The sequence below is a fragment of the Piliocolobus tephrosceles genome, chromosome 12, assembly GCF_002776525.5.
Source record: "Piliocolobus tephrosceles isolate RC106 chromosome 12, ASM277652v3, whole genome shotgun sequence".
Classification (NCBI taxonomy): domain Eukaryota; kingdom Metazoa; phylum Chordata; class Mammalia; order Primates; family Cercopithecidae; genus Piliocolobus; species Piliocolobus tephrosceles.
The window spans coordinates 117,826,849-117,845,474 of record NC_045445.1 but is presented as its reverse complement, the minus strand read 5'-3'; the positions used below and the strand labels follow the sequence as shown (position 1 = coordinate 117,845,474).

Genomic DNA, 18,626 nt, shown 5'->3' with positions numbered 1-18,626 from the left:
AGAAAGAAAGAAAGAAAGAAAGAAGAAAGAAAGAAAGAAAGAGAGAGGGAGGGAAGGAAGGAAGAGAGAAAGGGAGCAAGGGAGGAAGGGAGGGAGGCAGGGTAGAAGGAAGGGAAGGAAACCCACTTAGCTATTTCTTCAGCCTAGCTGCTGCTACTCCCCTCCCTTTACCCTTCCATCCCAGCTGGGTTCTCCTGGCAGCTGTGATGTGAACTCTGTAAATGGAAAATTTACTGCTAGGGATTTTAGTAAACTCATAATAAGAAAAAAACAGGAATTTTAATTCACAGCTTTGCATTTGTGGCTATTGCATGTGGATGTCTGATGAAAATTGATGTGCAATGTTATGTGCTTATAATTTCATAAATGCTAGAAGGGTCATCTCAATCAGGAAAAGCTGCAAAGGAAAAAAAAAGTGTTAATGAAACACAGCTCCCTTGCTTTTTTGCCACAGGTGGGCAGATTGGAATTTGTACTCTTGGTATTGGAAACAAGGCTCAGTAACAGATAATTTATTTTATTTTATTTGCCATAATTATGCCTACTGGAGCCTCTGGAAAAGGGAGTCAATCTCCAAATGAAGACACACTTTTGGGGTTTTCAAAGCAGGTTTCAGGGGTTAGGGAGTTGTGAGGTTTTGTTTGTTTTTGCCAATAAGCTCTTGTTAAATCAGATTTCTGACCCTTAGAGGCTGATGATTTTCTAGCCTGACATGCATATTTTTGCATGGGTCAGTTTGAACAATCTGGCCTAACAGGGTAAAAAGTCCTTAGGAACAGCCTTGCCTGTTGCTTGGACTCGAAACACAGGTATCTGGCCTACAGCATCTTAGCGCTGCTGCAGCTGCTGAAGAAAAGCCTCTAGCTTTTATGAATACTGAATTCACAGATCCTAATTCCCTGGACCTGACTGAAACCCGATACTGCCGGTTATAGCCTGTTTCGGTTTCAGCACTGAGCTGTGCTGAACTGAAAGTCCACACAAGCTCAATGAACAGAGCTCAGTCTCTGGAACTGCCACAAATTTAAGACATCCCTGCGGGGTCACAGCTATAAAACATCATGGATGCTAGCTGACCATCTGGGTCACCTGCAGATGCCCTAGAGAAAAAGGCTTGTTCTCTGATGGGACCATTAGAAATGGAGCTGCTGATGAACTCGATATTTCTGATATGGGATACAAGAGCCTGATTGCATTCCTAACTTGTGATTCTAGCCGGAGGCTGCAATTTAGGAAAGGGCACACCACAGGGTGTGTGACCCCTCTGCCCACCCCTGATAGATCAGACTCTCAGGGATGTCTCATGGCTGTTGACTTATGTTCCAGTTTCCAGGTTAGTTGCAGTTTGCAACAATGGACTGATAGCCTGCCTTTACTTCCCTTGCCTTTCTCCTGTTGTACACATTAGTAAGGCAGTTTGATCATCCAATGCAGCGTCCTCAGAAAAGGATTGATTTTTGCTAGGTGTTCACTAAATAAATGATCATGGAAAAAGGCATGGGGGGTGGTATGTAAACCCATTTGGAAAAAATAACGAAAATCAGAATTTTGCCCTGACCGCTTGCTGAACATGATGTGTCTTTCTGGTGAAGCTGTATTAAAACGTTACTCTGTGAAAATGCTTCTGTCCCCCTTACACACAATCCTTCCAGAAGCTCTGGGTGAAAAAAGAAGTGATTAGGAAAATTTGTAAAGCTGGGATTATTGAATGGGACACATTGATTTTGTAACAGTCGAGAACAACAACCCTGACACCTGGGAAGGCTCAGGCGAGGAGGTAGGGCATTAATGATTTTTGCTTTCTGGAACTGCTTCTGGAAGCTTTCCCCTCTTTTCGAAGAAAACTCTTGTGCTGCTTTTGCAAGTGCTGCAGGCGCTTTGGACTCAGACCAAGGGCTGAGCCTAGATGGCACGGGACAGCGTGACTATGAGCTGGCAGCAGAGGGCCAGCTTCCACTGCATGTCCCCGCAGAACATGTCCAGATGCCATCTACACTCACCAGGCAGATGAAGTAGTGTCAGTGACAGAACTATTTGAGACTGACAGCCCCAGGCAGCCCCTCTAAAACCGGGGGCTGAACCGAATTACTTTCACTGGACTGAATACCTTGGGGCAGGAGGCACCTTGGTGGGAGGCCACACTGGGGGCTGCCTGACCGATGCATATCCTGCTGGGGTGCCCTAACATTTTTAACTCTTTGTTTCCAGGGGACCACATGAGCCCTCAGGGATTATATGTGTGTGTGTGTGTGTGTGTGTGTGTGTGTGTGTGTGTGTGTGTGTGTGTGCTGTGACTGTCATGATGCTTTCTTCAGCCCTACTGCATTCCTCTGAGAGCCTGATTTTGAGAAAATGTCCATAGGATTCAACAGACTGCCAAAGGGGTCTGCACAAAAGGAAGTTTAAGACTTCCTGCAATGGGTTATTACCCTAGACTAGATATACTCATTAATAACAGGCAATTTATTGCCCATAAACAAATAGACATATAGTAGCCTAAATTTTATCTGGAGACAAAGAAAAACTAGTTCTATGGATGATAATTAAAGGGGCAGCAGGAGTCAACAATAAAGTTGCTTTATGATTTCAGGCCATGCTTATTCAATATACCAGTTACAAACATAATGTACCTAAAAGATGAAGCATAATTAGTGGTTTTATAATGATGTTGAGCTTTCTGGAACTATAACCCGCGTTATAGAATGTATGTTCCTTGTGGAACTTTAAATCCATAACTGTGCACAAAAAAGATACCCCAAAAAGCAGAAAATCTCTTTCTCTTCCGCATGTCTTTATAATTACAGATTGCTTCTTGACTCCAGTTGGATGCAAACGCAGTCTTCCATACAGCTGATGGAAGTGGAAATGAAGATAGAGCAAAGTGACCTGCCACTGATACTGGCACATAATTACATTCAATGTCATGATGTTACTTCCAAAGATACTTTTTGCTTATGTTGGCTAGGTTTTAATAGTTTTTGAAGCCTTACTTAAACCCTGCTGAAACCTTTTTCAATCAAGTTAATGGTTAAGACCTTAAAATTTATTAAAACAATATGTACAAATTTGATTTGAGCAGGTTCCCTGAAATTGCTACACTTGTGAAAATAGCTTATTATAGTAGTACCCTGCTATTTTTAAAAAGATGTACAGAGATACGTTACCTGTTGGCAAATGTCTTCTTTAACTATGGAACAGAGAAATTTCTAACTGTCTGGAATAAAAGTATTTCTTTAATTGAATACAAAATACTCTGCATGTAAAAATAATAAGAAAGTTTATTTTAAAATATTTGACACTCTGTTGTCCACAGCTCTTTATTCTTCCCTCATGGTGAACTGCACTACTGCATTTGTGTGGCCCACAGGCCTTTACAACTTTGTACAAAGCATTTCCAGCATCATATCATCCATGCTGACTGTGCCAATGATGGGTCTGAAGAACAGTTCAGCAATGACATTGGCATTGATGAATCTCAGCAGGAAAAGGGTACTATTCAGTTCGATGAATCTGTCATGGGGCCCTTGGTGTGTCATCCTGGCGTGTTCACTGAGTATCTGCTGAGTTCCCCACTGGAGTCCCTGAATGTACTTCACACACTGCAGGCCCGGCACGTCTGGAGGGAGAAAAATCTCTTTGTTATAAAACAGCTCACCATAGAGTCCTTAGATAGCTTTTTAAGAATACCCATTTCTGTTTCGTCCCAATTAAAAAAGACCCCAAGCTTCCTGGTTAAAAGGGTAAAATGTCAAACCAGCCTAAGTTTTCAGACGCCAACATGTCCAAGAATGAAACATCATGTGATCATTCTTACTTAATATTCACTATATTTGTATGCACACGTTTGCAAATACACTGGCCATGAGCCAACAAATGCACACAATTTAATATGACAGAGGAATATAGTTTAATGAATCATCACTCCAGTTCACTTTCTATGCAAATATGAAGAAGTTCATGATATTTCAAGAGGTGGGCACTTTACCTATGAGAAACAAGCCATGAAAAACAGGAAGCGTTGCCAGATGACAAATGCTTTTACCATTCTTCTTTGAACTTCCCACCATTATACTGATCATTCAGCCAGTGGTGGTAAACTTCACAGCCACAAACTTTGACACACAGTTTCATTTTACCTATTTGCCTGCAGGCCAATATTAGTTTAGAGGCCCGAATAATTTGAAAGCTAACAATAGCCACTTAGCTCATTGTACCATAATTTCTGTATCGGGGAAGATTTTGAAAAATATAAAAGAATGATTCTTATGAGTATTCGAAAAGGCTCTTTTCCAAAATATCAAAGTAAGAAGTTTTTGAACATTCTTATAGTCACTAAAAGTTTAAAAAGTAAACATGAAAACATCACGAATTGCACCATGATTCAAAAATAACTTTTGTAATAGAAAACACATGACCTTTTGCAGTATAGTGTGATACCTAAGTAAAAGTGAAAGAAATACAATGCAGGAAAGTTTAAGAGCATGTAAGGTTTTATAAGGAAAGTAATAAGAGGAGGCTGCTTTTGAAGGTCCTTTGATCTTCCATGATAATAATATCATTGCAAAGTTCTTTAACTTGTATTCAAGTAATTAGCAGTTGACCACTTGGTTTAAATGATGCTAATGATCATTGTAATCATTTTCCTTCCCTTTTCCTAAAAAATTCAATGGAAAAGTATTTTAAAAGCACCATGCCAATCATCACAGAGCAGCAGAACCGGTGTTCTTTAAAAAAAATATTAATGGTAATAGGCGAGAGGCACTCCTATTACAGGCAAATATTAAATCTCATAAATAAAGTAAGAACAAAATTAAAGCAAGAATTTTAATCCATATTCCAATTCTGATTACCCTAGTTCACACATTATCATCCCCTACTACCTACCACTTGAGATCCAGGCTTAAGACCCAATTTCGTTTTGTTTGAATTCCATCAATGAAAGTAGGAAGAGGCTTGCATGAAACTCCACCAGAAATCTGAAGCTTCTCTAGGTCTAGATTGATGACTTGTGGAAACTTCATCTTGTGTGAATGCCACATTACTTCTCTCTGTGTTCACAATACACCCCTTTACCTTCTCCCCACCCAAGTGGTTCCCCCCAACACAGACACACACAAACTGGCCTTCAAAATAAGGTCAGGGAAGAGAAAACGCAAATGGACTCCACAGTTTTATATCTCCTTAAGTTTGAACCCATATATATATATATATGTGTGTGTGTGTGTGTGTGTGTGTGTGTGTGTGTATGTATATATATATTTAATATATTTAATTTTATTATATGGGATATACAAAAGACAAACAGCAAAGAGAGGCCACACTCTTAATAGGCATTACATTTCTCCCCAATATAGGTACATTTGTGTTTCAAACACACTCAGCTTAGCTGGTTAAACTTATACTGAGAAAGGATTAGGAAAAGTCAATCAAGAATAAGGAAGAAATGTGTGTGTGTGTGTGTGTGTGTGTGTGTGTTAAAAGTATATAAAACAGGATCAAGGGAAAGAGGGAAACTGTTGATACTGAAACTAATGAAATGTAAATTTCTGGAAGCTGAGCCCCTTTCACCTTTATATCCCAACAGGACAAGGAACGTAGTGGATGATTAATAATACTAGCTGAAGGAATAAGAAGACTGTTTTCCAAATTATCTTGAGAATCATCTGCGACCCTTATTATGAATGCAGATTTGCAGACACTGGGCTAGAGCTACTGAATCAGAATCTATAAGGCAGGAGCCTAGAAATACTTTTATCTACTCCCTCCCACCCCCAACCACACACACACAAGTACTTCTTATGCACAGGCAAGTTTGGAAAACAATGGTATAAGCAAAAGGTAACATATAATAGACACTGGGGTGAGCTGAGGTCTCTATGTCATGAAACGTGAGGTTTGAACGAATTATTATCCCACCAAATACTGATCTATGCACTCTCAAAAATGCTAGGCAGGGGGCCAGGACATAATCAGAGATTCCAGCACCAGGAATCTGGTGCTGGATACACCAGATAAAAAGATACAAAAGGAGCATTATAAAAACTATCCCAACTCAAGTTGCCTGGAGAATTTTTTTCCACTTCAATCATTTCAAAAGGACTCCGGTTGAAGATGATTCTAGTAGTGAGAAACACCTGAGACAAGGTGCCTGGCTGTCCAGGGAGATGTTCCCCCAGTGATTTGGTTGCACCCTGTGGGACAGTATGTCCTGCACCCAACAGACAACCTGAAAGTTTGGTGCAGCCGACATCCCACAGGGCCCAGAAGATAGGGCCCTCAGGTGCCACAACACACCAGCCATTTACTTTGGAGTAAGGTCACCTGGGACCTTGGGACACATCCACCTACTCAGTAAAATGCGGTGGGGGAAGGTTACAGAGCAAAGGGGGTTGATTAGGAGGTCTCTAAAGTCTCTTTGAATTCTAAAATACAGTGTTCCTGCTCTCAGTCCCCAAAGTGTCTTTTTTTTTTTCTTCTTATCCCTTTGCCAACCTGATATTCTTCACAGAGATTTGGAAGAAGGGATAGTCCAGATGCTTAGGACCATACAAATAACCATTCAGAGGCAGGCCCATGAAACACTACATCCAGTGTACTGGCTGACAGTGTCCCCAGGGAATAGTCTCTCTATGGGACCCTTTAACAAATGTTTCCTTTTTTGCTAGCCTTAATAGATCTCCTCCCCCCAAAAAAGGTTCTAGTAAATTTCAGAATGGGGTTTCAGAAATCGATGTCGCAGAATCTTCAGTGAGCAAAAACTTTTTTTAGAAAAAGATACGCTCTGGACTTCAAAGAAAGCTAAAGAAAGAATAACCATTTCCCATGAAGGCACAAACTTTTCTGTAGTACGAAATGTGTAAAGAGCTAAGTACAAACCTAAACAAACAGCTCCACTCCTCTTGGCTGAGTTTCTGACAGCAGGCCACCCAGGAGAAGTGGTTCCTGGAGGCCCCCACCCCAACTCTGCTGAGTTAGTCATGATTTCTTCGCCTTTGTCCCGACACTCTCCTGATCACTGAAAACTCCTTACTGCCCGCGCCCCTAGATAGGCACTGCCCGATGCTTTTGTGAGCTGGGAAAAGCCGGCGCCCAAGGCCAGCACCCTTACCCGGGTTAAAGAGCACGGTCCCCTTGAGGTAGGCGTACTCCTTGGTACTGATGTTCAGACTCCAGCACTTGGAAAGAAAGCACTTGATGGCTTGGACCTGGGAGGCGGAGGGCACCTTCCTGGCCTCCGCCGGCGGTGCCAAATGGGGCTGCAGCGTGGACACGGGCAGTGGCTCGTCGCCCCCGGTCTCCCGCCGCCTGGTGGTGAGGATCTTCTGCAGCATGCTGGGCTCCGAGACTTCTACAGTCTCGAACTGCAAGCGGTCCTGGGCCAGCTCAAGCATGAGCAGGGACGCCCAGCAGTTGCGCACCAGCACCAGCTGCTGGTCCAGGGGCAGCACCTGGAAGCAGGGCAAGTACTTGACGAAGCGCAGCGTCTTCAACAGGCCCGCTGAGGCTGCCTCGCAGACCACCTGTGGACTCTTGAGCGCCACTGGCCGCAGCGCACCAGAGGAGGTGTCCCACCAGGGGGCCCTCCGCCGCTCCTCCGGAGCCGCCTGCACTTGATTTGTGCTCGTGGGCATGCAGTAGAGGGTGCTGCCCTGCTGCGGGTGGTCTTCACCGCAAAAGCAGCAGCGGTACAGAAGCCCCATGGCCCGCCCGCCTGGTAGCGCCTCTCTACCCCCTGGCCTCTGCGCGAAGTAGGAGCGGTCCCACCACGCTCCCACTGGCCGTGCCTCGGGCGCTGCCGGAGCCACGTGCGTTTGCTTTGCGCTAGTGAGCAAGCTGTAGAGGATGCTGCCCTGCCGCGGGTGGTCTTCACCACAAAAGCAGCAGCGGTACAGGAGTGCCACGGGCCGCCCACCCGGAAGCCCCGCTCTGCCCACCCCGGGATCAGAGCCGCACGAACAGCCCCAGCACGGACCCAGCGTCGGCTCAGGCGCCTTCGGTGCCGCGTACGTTTGCTTTGCGCTCGTGAGCATGCTGTAGAGGATGCTGCCCTGCCGTGGGTGGTCTTTACCGCAAAAGCAGCAGCGGTACAGGAGCGACACGTTCCGCCCGCCAAGCAGCCCCTCTCTGCCCACCCCGGGCTCATCGCCGCACGAACAGCCCCAGCACTGATCCACCATCCGCGTCTCTGGAGCCTCAGGAGCCGCGCGCGTTTGCTTCGCGCTCATAAGCATGTTGTAGAGGATGCTGCCCTGCCACTGGTGGTTCTCGCCCGCCATGGCCCGCGGCTCCCGCAGCCCCGTTCTGCCCAGTGGCTGCCTCTTGGGACCTATTTATACCTAGCGCGCACGCAGGCGCGTCGGCCGCCTCGGTCGCCGCGGTCTGGGCAAGGGCGCGGAGGCGGGCAGGGGGGGCGCGATGCTCCGCGCCGGTGTATTCGCCCATGACCTCGGTGATTCGAAGGGGCGGGTGTTCTTTAAAAGCTGAAAATGGAAGAGGAATAGCAGCGTGGGAGCTCCTGGACACTTCCCTCCTTCCTCTCATTACCCCTTTCCCTGTCTCTCAGGAAGACTGGAGGAGAGCGAGCGCCTGGATGCTGTTGCAACTCTTTCCATTGAACCCTCGCGTCTAATTTGTTCCCTTTATTGGGAGGGTAGGGGAAAAGAGGAAACATCTACTTCTATGCTCTTTGTAAACTTTCATTAAATTATCACAGTTTGTGAGACTCATATTTGTATATGGATAGGGAGGTCTCATTTTCTGAGACTTTGAAAAATACAGAACATAGACAAACATCATATGGGAACTCGGTGGAAATGCCCAATGTCAGGCTCCAACCAGACTTTCTAACCCTGAATCTGCATTTTAACGGTGTCCCCAGGGATTCACATGCACCTTGACGTTTGAAAAGCACTGGTCTAAATATACTATCATAAGCGCTCAGTTTAATTCCATCAGTATTTATAAGCGCCCACTATGTCCTGGATTCTGTGTTAAGAGAGCTGGGGGCAGCGAGCAGGATGTAAAAGTGCCTAAAACTTAGGAATATAATAATCACGAGGGGATAATATTGTTACAGTGAGAATCGTTTTCATTTTAGTATATGTTTTTTTTTTTTTTTTCCTTTTAACTTTCAGGTTCAGCAGTATACGTGAGGGTTGTTATAGAAGTCAATTGCTTGTCGTGGGGGTTTGCTGTACAGATTATTTCGTCACCCAGGTAATATAGTATCCAATAGGTACTTTTTCTCATTCTCTCCCTCTTCCCACCCTCCACCTTCAAGTAGGTTCCAGTGTCTGTTGTTCCCCTCCTAGTGTCCATGTGATCTCTTTATTTAGCTCCCACTTACAAGTGAGAACACACGATAATTTGGTTTTCTGTTTCCGCGTTACTTCGCTAAGGATAATGGCCGCCAGCTCTCATTCTTTTTCATGGCTGCAGCGAGAAATTTTGATCCTGGTTAAAAGTATTCCACTGGTAAGTGTGTAATTAGCATTTCTTTCCCCACCCTTCCTAAGTGAGTCATGATAAATACAAGCATCAGGAAGCCTGGATCCATTGGTCTTCGCTTGCCACACAGCTGTGAAGACATGAGGCAGGGAAGGGTATTGTTATATACCAGCTGGTGTAGAATCATTTTTACTTTTTCCCTCCCTCCAATCCTCCCTCTTTCTGTTTTTGCTTTTTTCCTTCCTTCCTTCCTTCCTTCTTTCCTTCCTTCCTTCCTTCCTTCCTTCCTTCCTTCCTTCCTTCCTTCTTCCCTCTCTCACTACTTCTCTCTCTCTCTTTCTTTCTCTTTTTCTTCTTCTCCAGGACCTGGAATTCTCAGCATAAGAGGAAAACCTAGGAGACCCCCATTTTGCTTGCAGCGTGAAATTTTATTCTGCCTGTGAGAGGCCCTAAATAGCACAGTGGTTAAATCCCTGGAACTAGCACTAGATCGCCTCAGTTTTAATCCTCGCCCTGCCACTTTGTAGCATCGTAACCTTGGGCAATGTATTAGTTTCCTTGTTGCTGCTTTGCTTACCACAAATGTAGTGGCTTACGTCAACACAAACGACACAGATTTTTTATGTTATAATTCTGGAAGCCAGAAGTCTGAAATCAGTTTCACTGAGCTAAAATCAGGGTGACATTTCTTCTGGAAGCTGTAGGAGAGAATCTATTTCCTTGCTTATTCTAGCTTCTTGAAACTGCCTAAGCTCCTTAACATCTGATCACTTAACTCTGGCCTCTGCTTCCATCCCCTTCTCTGATTCTTATAAGAATCTTTGTGATTATAATAGACCCACTCAGATAATCCAAGATAGTATCTCTATCCAGAAATTCTTAACTTGATCACATATGCGAAGGCCTTTTCATTCCATAAGTTAACAAATGCACAGCTTCTAAGGGTTAGGGCATGGACATCTTTGGACATTATTGAGCCTATCACAGGAAAGTTACTTAAACTGTTTGTGCCTCAGTTTCTTCATTTGTCAAACATGCACAACAGTGTCTGCGAGGTAATCTTTATACATGAGTTAATTTGTGTAAAGTGTTTATAATAATGTTTGTTACATGGTAAGTGGTGGATGTATCAACCATTTTAGGACAACGTGGAATAACTTCAGGGTTAGGAGGTGTTCCTGTCCCAGCACTGCCACAGTTCTGTCTCTCCTAGGGAAGCCACACACACACAGTTTCCACCCAGAAGATTTTATCCTACTTTTTTTGCATGTCCACATTTCTTGGCCCAGACTCTAAACACTGGATGGGTCACCTGGTTCACACAGTATTATGTATTGGCAATGTTGTTTCATGGGCTATTTCACTATTTGTCGTTTCCAGTATTCAAGCTACTGTTTGGGGTATCGTCATTACTGCTTCAGCAGTATTGTGGCAGTCTTCACTCGTTAGACAGCCTCAACCCTCAAGTGCCACACAGGTACTGAGATCAGTGGCTTAATGAACCCACCAACCAGACTAGCTGAAAAACCCAGCTGACCTTAGTCCCTTCCTTATGTTGCCAGAGCTAGTCACGATTTCATTTTCTTCCCAACACCTGATGTGATGTATTTAGTTGTTCGATGTTTACTGATTGTGTCTCCTCCACTGATATAAAAGTCCTCTAAGGGCAAGGAATCTGTCACTCTGTATGGTATCCCAGTAATTAGAATGATTTCTGACACATAGTAGGTGCTCAAAAAATATATTTGTTGGCAAACTGTACCTTGGGAGAGAGAGAAGGCTATGGCTCCTACTGTCAACGTGCAGGCCAAGCACTCCTACCCAGCTATCGCTGCACTGACCCCGGAAGGAGGACAATGTAGTAGGCCTTGTTAGACTCAGCATTTTCTGGAGGCCTGTTTTGCTACTCAGAGTGCTACAAGGACTGTGGTAAAGTAACAGGAAAAGTGGGTTAACAGTCAAAAGACCTGGCCTTGAATTTGTGTTCTTCCACTCTAACAGAATAACATTAAACAAGTCATTTAACTTCACCCTTCTCATTTCTGAAGTGGGGACAAAATTCTATGAACCAATATTAATATGTACACTCTGTTCTAAGTCTGTAAAAAAGTTATTTTGCTTTCTTAACATGGTTGTTTTCAGAAATGTTTGCTGACTCTTCCGTTACATTGGAATATGAATAAACAAGTTTACACTCATTTACTTTCTAATGATTTAACTTTGAGCAAAGTATTTAACATTATCTTAGCCTTTTCATCTAGGAAATAAGCAGTGCTATAAACTAGCTTTAATACATGCACCTTGGTCCCATATCTTTCTAAATTTGTTTCATCTCATCAACTAGATTTTTTTTTAATTCTAGAAACTTAAATCCATTTTCTGTGAGCAATCATTCCCACCTCACACATATCTGACGTCTTTGAATTTTAGGCATTGTCTGAGGTTGAAACTTAAGTGCAGTGCTGAGAACCATGAATTTGTAATATATTAGTTCTAGTTTCTCTTCTTTCTCATGGGCTGTGTCTTCCGATTTTCTTACTCGTGTTTTCCTTCAAGTTGCGATCTTCTATTTGCCACTCTGAAGGACCTTCTAGGTTCTCTGGATTGACTTTTTCTAAGAAGAGATTGCCTGCTTGTCCTTCACAAGTATTCATCCTTGAAAACATCACGAGAAAACTGACTTCATCTTTCCACTTTCCATTTGTTTCCCCTGAACAAATATCTCCTGAAAAACAAAATCGTCCAAACACACCACAGCAGAGATTTGCACAGATTAATGCCAGCCTGCTGGTTTCTGCAGGATTAGTAAAGACATAACCTTCTAAGGCAGGCACAACCTTTTTCATTTGATTTGTTCTGTGTCCTCAGACCACTGTGACACCTAGACAAAAGGACACTTATCAACTGCACCTGTCATGTGCTGAGTTTGTCCACAACTGCAATTTGGATATTTACACTGACTCATTGTGTGATGACCTTGGCCAGTTGGACACCTGTTCTGCGGAATCCATTATCTGCTCCAACTCAGGGTGGGAGTAAAGCTGCTCTGCCTGCCTGAATGCAACCTTCAACTTCAAAGTAATGCAGTTTTTACTAAAGGATGTAGGAGTGAAGTACAGGTGGGGATAAAGCTGGGTAAAATTGTAAAATTGACCTTTTCAAGCTGCTCTTGACCTGGGAAGCCATGGCGATCTGAAACACGATATGAATTTTTAACCTAGGCTTAAAAGAGCTACAATGCCTTCTAATTCAGTTCCTTCAGTAACAAGTGACAGGGAGTAACAATAGTGTTTTCCTTGTTTTTCAAAGTAAATATCAGGTAGACGCTATTGTAGATAAATACTAGCTGATAAAACCAAGTGATCGCCTTTTACCTTTCCCTTTCTAAGACCCAGAATGTCTAGAGCTATATTTATGAATGAATTAATAGGCTTCTGGTGATTCATGAAACCCCTAAAGAAGATCAAATCATTATTCTTTATTTATTTCGATGTACTACAATGAAGTTAATCAGCTGCATTAGGGGTCACAGAGTTGCTGATCTGGAATTGTGACTCTAATAGTTACTCTAATCCTGAAATGTTCGAAAATAAACTTTCTAAATCAGTCAAACAACCACTTTGTTCAAGGAAAAATTTAAGTCCATTTGTTTTTTTGTTTGTTTGTTTGTTTGTTTGTTTTCTTAAAACATTACGAGATTTTATTGAGGTGTTTTTTTTTTTTTTTTTTTTTCTCATCAGCTATTGTTAGTGTCAGTGTATTTTATGTGTGGCCCAAGGCAATTCTTCTTCCAGTGTGGCCCAGGGAAGTCCATTTGTTTTTCTGAGTCTACCAATTCTAAATCTACCTCAATACCAGATGTTGATGATACTATCTAATTAATAAATTTAACTGATAGGCAGGTTTAAAAATTATGGCCCCACTGATTTGATTGGTCAGTTTGAAAAGCATTTCCCTATTGGTGCACATAACTTGTTCCCCAATGACAATGGTAGTTTTAGTTAGAAACTCCCTGCTTTGGGTCTGGAATTGTTCTAATATCGTCCTCCTAAAAATTACCTTCTTTTCTCCTCCAACTTTTCTTAGCAACTTACTCCTCATAATCCTTTTTTTTTTTTTTTTTCTTGAGATGGAGTTTCACTCTGTCACCCAGGCTGGAGTGCAGCGGTGCAATGTAATCTCAGTTCACTGCAAACTCTGCCCCCTGGGTTGAAGTGATTCTCCAGCCTCAGCCTCCCGAGTAGCTGAGATTACAGGTGCCTGACACCATGCCCAGCTAATTTTTGTGTTTTTAGTAGAGATGGGGTTTCACCATGTTGACCAGGCTGGTCTTGAACTCCTGACCTCAAGTTATCCGCCTCCCTCGGCCTCCCAAAGTGCTGAGATTACAGGCGTGAGCCACCACGGCCAGCAACTCCTCACAGTCCTTATATCTAGAGTTCATTGTACATTACCTGGCATATCGAAGGTGCTCAACAAACACCTGCTGAGTGAAACAGTGAGTGAAAAGTTTCTTCTACATCTGTGTATCTTTTAACCTCATGAGATTGCTCAGCCTTCACTCCTTTCCCTGATTGTGTGGGTTTTTTTAGTAATTTTGCCAGCCCTGGTGGCTAGACTTAAGGTCTCATCTGCCAAATTATCTGTCTTAACCACTCTGACTTCTATTAGGTTGGGGCAAAAGTAATTGCAGTTTTTGCCATTACCTTCAGTTGCAAAAGCCGCAATTACTTTTGCACCAATGTAATAGTTTGACAGTCTCTAAAATGAGAGTAAATTTTTTTATGTTTATTTCACAAAGTTGCCAAATGTATGAAATAATTATATATATTTTAAGTACCTCACAACTGTGAGTTATTAGAGCTGATTGACAAATTCTTTTTTTTCTTTTTTAAATTGATATGTAATATTTATACATATTTGTGGGGTACATGTGATGCTTTGTTCCTTGCAGAGAGTGTCTAATGATCAAATCAGGGTACTCAGGGTATCCATCCCCTCTAGTATTTTTCATTTCTATGTGTTGGGAACATCTCAATTCCTCTCTCCTAGCTGTTTTGAAATATACAGTACACTTTCGTTAACTCTAGTCACCCTACTCTGCTATTGAACACTAGAATTTGTTCCTTCTACCTAACTGTATGTTTTTACCTATTAATCTCTCTTCATTGCCTCCTCCCTGCCCAACCTTTCTAGCTTCTGGTACCTATCATTCTACTCTTTACCTCCATAAGATCTCAATTTCTTAAGTTGATGGCATCAGACTTCATGAAGTGAAATACTTCTCAATTCACTCAAATTTGTGCGTTTGAAATTCTCTATACATATACAAGCCCATACAAAACACTGTTGTCCAGTAAAACAACAAAATTTCATTAGAGAGTCATAGCTTTTGCAAAATTAGAGGTCGTGGCATTACTTGTTTCAGTTGGGTATTTCTAAATACTTTGACATCGTCCACAGGTTCTTAAGATTTTTCAGTCTGTTTCAAAGGGGTTTAAGCAAAATCAGTGCGTTTGAAATAAGGGATCACCACCGTCAATAAACTGTCAATAAGACATTCAAGTCTGGAGTTAAATGCATTAACATTAGTAGTGTCATAAGCCTAATTGCTTTCTCTGAGCCCACAATGACAAGTGTATGAAGAAAAAAAAAATGTTGTGAATAGATGTAGGTGAATTTATTTGCAGCAAAGCGAAACACTGGTGATGAAGAAAATCAGAACCTTTATTTCCAAACAGATGTTTTTACCATGTTCAGTATGGCTGGGAAAATGAAAAGAAGCTGGCTTTGTTCTCTGAAGCAGGGAATGAGACAAGGACTGTGTATGCCTCCTTGAGAGATGATTCCAGGAAGCAGTGGTGAGTGCAGGAAAGTGAAATTGGGAAGCAGGAAAAGCCAGTATTGAGGTACATTACTATCCTCACTCCTCTGAGCAACAGGGGTAATTCCACCAGGACCTCCAAGGAAACATACAGAATGCCAACCAGAATTGCCTGCCCCAAGGAGGTGGTAACAGCGTTTATCCATTAGTTTCCATCCTCCAAGATTGAAGGTTGCCACCAAGTCTCCACTGGTATCCTAGCGTTGCAAAATATAGTGACATGAAAAAAAGTCCCAGCCCGCACGGAACTGTCTACCCACCTACACTTGGAATCAGAGGTATGGACAAAAAAGATACAAGGCAGAAAATCAGAGCTATCTAAAAGCTCATGGCCAATCATCCTTGATTCACTGCCACGAGACGAATCCCACTTGATATGGAGACTGGTTGAGGTGATGCAGTAACAACCCCAGGATTTCTCCGCTGAGCTTGTTCATCTTTGAAAAGCATGTTACCATATGGTCCAAGTTGTTCAATTCTTTAGATAAGCAAGGCCTGAATGAGGGAAGCAGGAAAGAACATTCCCCCAGCACTGGATAATAATTTATCCTGACTGAGCTTTTATTCAACAGTGTTACCAACTACTCTTTCATAGATAGTGAAAAAAAGAAAACACTGTTGTCCAGTAAAACAACAAAATTTCATTAGAGAGTCATAGCTTTTGCAAAATTAGAGGTCGTGGCATTACTTGTTTCAGTTGGGTATTTCTAAATACTTCGACATCGTCCACAGGTTCTTAAGATTTTTCAATCTGTTTCAAAGGGGTTTAAGCAAAATCAGAACCTTTATACAAGCCTCGTCTTAGGGCTTGAGGCATGACTGGATTCAGGTACTTGAACTACATGACCAGGGTATGTTTCTTGGAGACTTATGATCTCTCATTCTAATGTGAATTATCCTTGATTCATATCTGGCAACCCACCAACTAACTTAGTAGCAAATTTGATCAACTCTACTTTCAAAATGTATCTCAGATTCAACACTTTCCCGTGAGCACCATCACACCACTTTGGCCAGAGCCACCATCTTGTTTGACCTCAACTCCTGCAATAACCTCCCCACTGGTCCCATGCATCTTTTCCTTTTCTGCCTATAGCTAGTTTTCCAAATAAAGACTGATGCTTACAGATAAGTGAGATTATGAGTGTTCACTGCTCACGGCCTCTGATACCTTCCTGTCACACATAGAAAAGTCTAGCCTTGTAGGCCCTAGACTTTAAAATCTTATAGGATCTGGCCCTGGATCTCTCTCCAACTCCATCCCACATTTACTATGTGGCTCTAGCCACATGGCTTCCTTGATATGCCTCAAGCCTGCAACCTCCCTCATCTGGACTGTTGGGCTGACTGCAGATCATTACATGACTCATTGTTTTCACTTACATTAGGCCTTTGCTCAGATGTCATGACCTCAGAGAGGTCCTCCCTGGCCCTCCTGTCTAAAATAGCCCCACACCACTTTATCCTTGCTGTCTGCTTTATTTTTCTTCTTGATCCTTATCAGTATACATATATGTTTATTTTGGGTTATTTATTGTTGGCCTCACCCAGGAGAATATATATTCTATGAGAGGAGAGACTGAGGTATTCGCTGCTAAAGTTCTAGCACGGGGAGTAGTGCCTGGAACATGGGAGGTGATGAATAATGTGGTCCGGTTATTCTGTATATCTACTGTACCTGAGTGCCTTCTGGAAATTGTTTTTATTTTCCTGTTTACTGGGCAAATGTTTCCATGGACAGTTCCTTAATTAATCATCTGAACAACTATCTGGCAACTCACTCCTGCTCTCTCTCCATGGCTTCCCTCTCTGGTTTAGGAGTCTCAGGTAGAAAGACATCGGGAGACAATGCCAACCTTCTCAGGAGTTTGTTACTTAAAAAACAAAAAAGTGTGCATTTTTTGGGTGTGTTTTCTGGGTCATGTGTTCCTCTGCCCTGGTTTATCCATCAATGTAACTATAGCTCCCTTCTGTCTCCCAAAAAATGTATCCAAATCTCTGTCCAGAGACTGTTTCTTTCTCAAAGCTGTAACAGATTTATCCTGCCTGTATCATTTACTTTGTCATTCCAATAGGATTCTGTGAGAAAAAGTAAACCTATATGTTCCATCTGTTACCTTGAGCCACAACTTTCTGGTTGACAGTTTATCAAACATGAAACTCTTGGGAGTGCACGTGTGTGTGTGTATGTGTGTGTGTGTTTAGAAATTGTGCAACATAAGGTGCAGGTACTTAACCAAAAGTTGACCAGAGTCTACAAGGTTCAAGGTAGTAGAATTTGGTTTACAGGCTGGCAAAGGGAAACACTTTCCTGCTTGAGTTCTGATGAACAGAAGTAAAAAGGCACCATTAGGGACCAGATTCTAAAGATTGGTTCAATGACCATTCAGCAGCACTTGAAATGGGCATTCCACATGTAAGAAAGGACACATACAAACAAACAATGAAACTTTTGGTAAAAATCCACCTAAACTAGAAGCAATGTAAATCAAATATAGTTTGCTATTTCTCCTGTATCTAGAACTGTGTGTAAGAAGGAGGTAGCTTATGTGTTATTGGCATCCTTTACTGTGCAGATGAACTTTAGTCTCATAATAAATACCTCCTTTTAAGACAGGAAAGGTCATTCTAAATGAGTTTGTCTTGTTTGGCATTTGTTAAAATTTCATTTAACTTCTTAAATATGATTATTCATTTATTTCCTAAGTATCCTTTGAAAATTTCTTGATTAATGATCACTACAGCATAGCTTTTCACATATCAAGGCCATTAAGTTCTCTTAAAATGGTACATTATATAATGCATTGCTTCACTATGTGCAAATCTCAGCTATATTTTATTAAGACAAAGCACACTTGGTTTTTCATTAGCACTCAATCAATTACTTATAATATAATAGAGATGGCCAAACAAGGGATACATACTTAGGCAAAGTTCCAAATGTAGCCCTGGGAACAAGGAGGGAGAAGAGAAATGTTCCTTGACAATCACAAATAATAGTATTTCATTTAAAATACCCTAAAATAGTTTTATGACAGAGACACTAATGGTGCACTAACTCCTGGCTACAAACTTGGGGTCCTCAGATCAGCAGCATCGCCATCACCTGGGAGCTTGTTAGGAATGCAGAAGCTCAGGCCTCACCCCAAATCCCCACACCTATGGGATCAGAATCTGCATTTAAACAAGATCCCCAGATGATTTTTATTCACACTAAAGCTTGAGAATCACTCTGTAAAGCTCTGCTTCTCAAATTTGGCTGCACTTTGCTCTCATCTTGGGAGTTTAAAAAATT

General features: G+C 42.2%; 1 protein-coding gene across 2 annotated transcripts; it reads right to left on the bottom strand.

The window, feature by feature from the left end:
- Nucleotides 1-3,260: 3,260 nt before the first annotated feature.
- Nucleotides 3,261-8,515, bottom strand: NR0B1 (nuclear receptor subfamily 0 group B member 1). 2 transcript variants are annotated; one of them, XM_023202968.1, is made up of 2 exons: nucleotides 7,109-8,515; nucleotides 3,261-3,616 (listed from the first exon to the last, which is right to left on the bottom strand). In XM_023202968.1, the coding sequence occupies exons 1-2, from the start codon at nucleotides 8,274-8,276 to the stop codon at nucleotides 3,372-3,374; spliced, it is 1,413 nt and encodes a 470-aa protein (XP_023058736.1). In that variant the 5' UTR covers nucleotides 8,277-8,515; the 3' UTR covers nucleotides 3,261-3,371. The 2 variants fall into 2 exon arrangements, with proteins under 2 accessions (XP_023058736.1, XP_023058737.1); XM_023202969.1 differs by having other exon boundaries at nucleotides 3,261-4,654; nucleotides 7,109-8,285.
- Between the last annotated feature and the right edge of the window lie 10,111 nt (nucleotides 8,516-18,626).

Coding starts and splice junctions, on each gene's coding strand:
- NR0B1 (XM_023202968.1), bottom strand. CDS start 8,276: ATGGCGGGCGAGAACCACCAGTGGCAGGGCAGCATCCTCTACAACATG. Junction 3,617..7,108: donor GACCGTGCTCTTTAACCCGG/GTAAGGGTGCTG, acceptor TTCTCCCTCCAG/ACGTGCCGGGCCTGCAGTGT.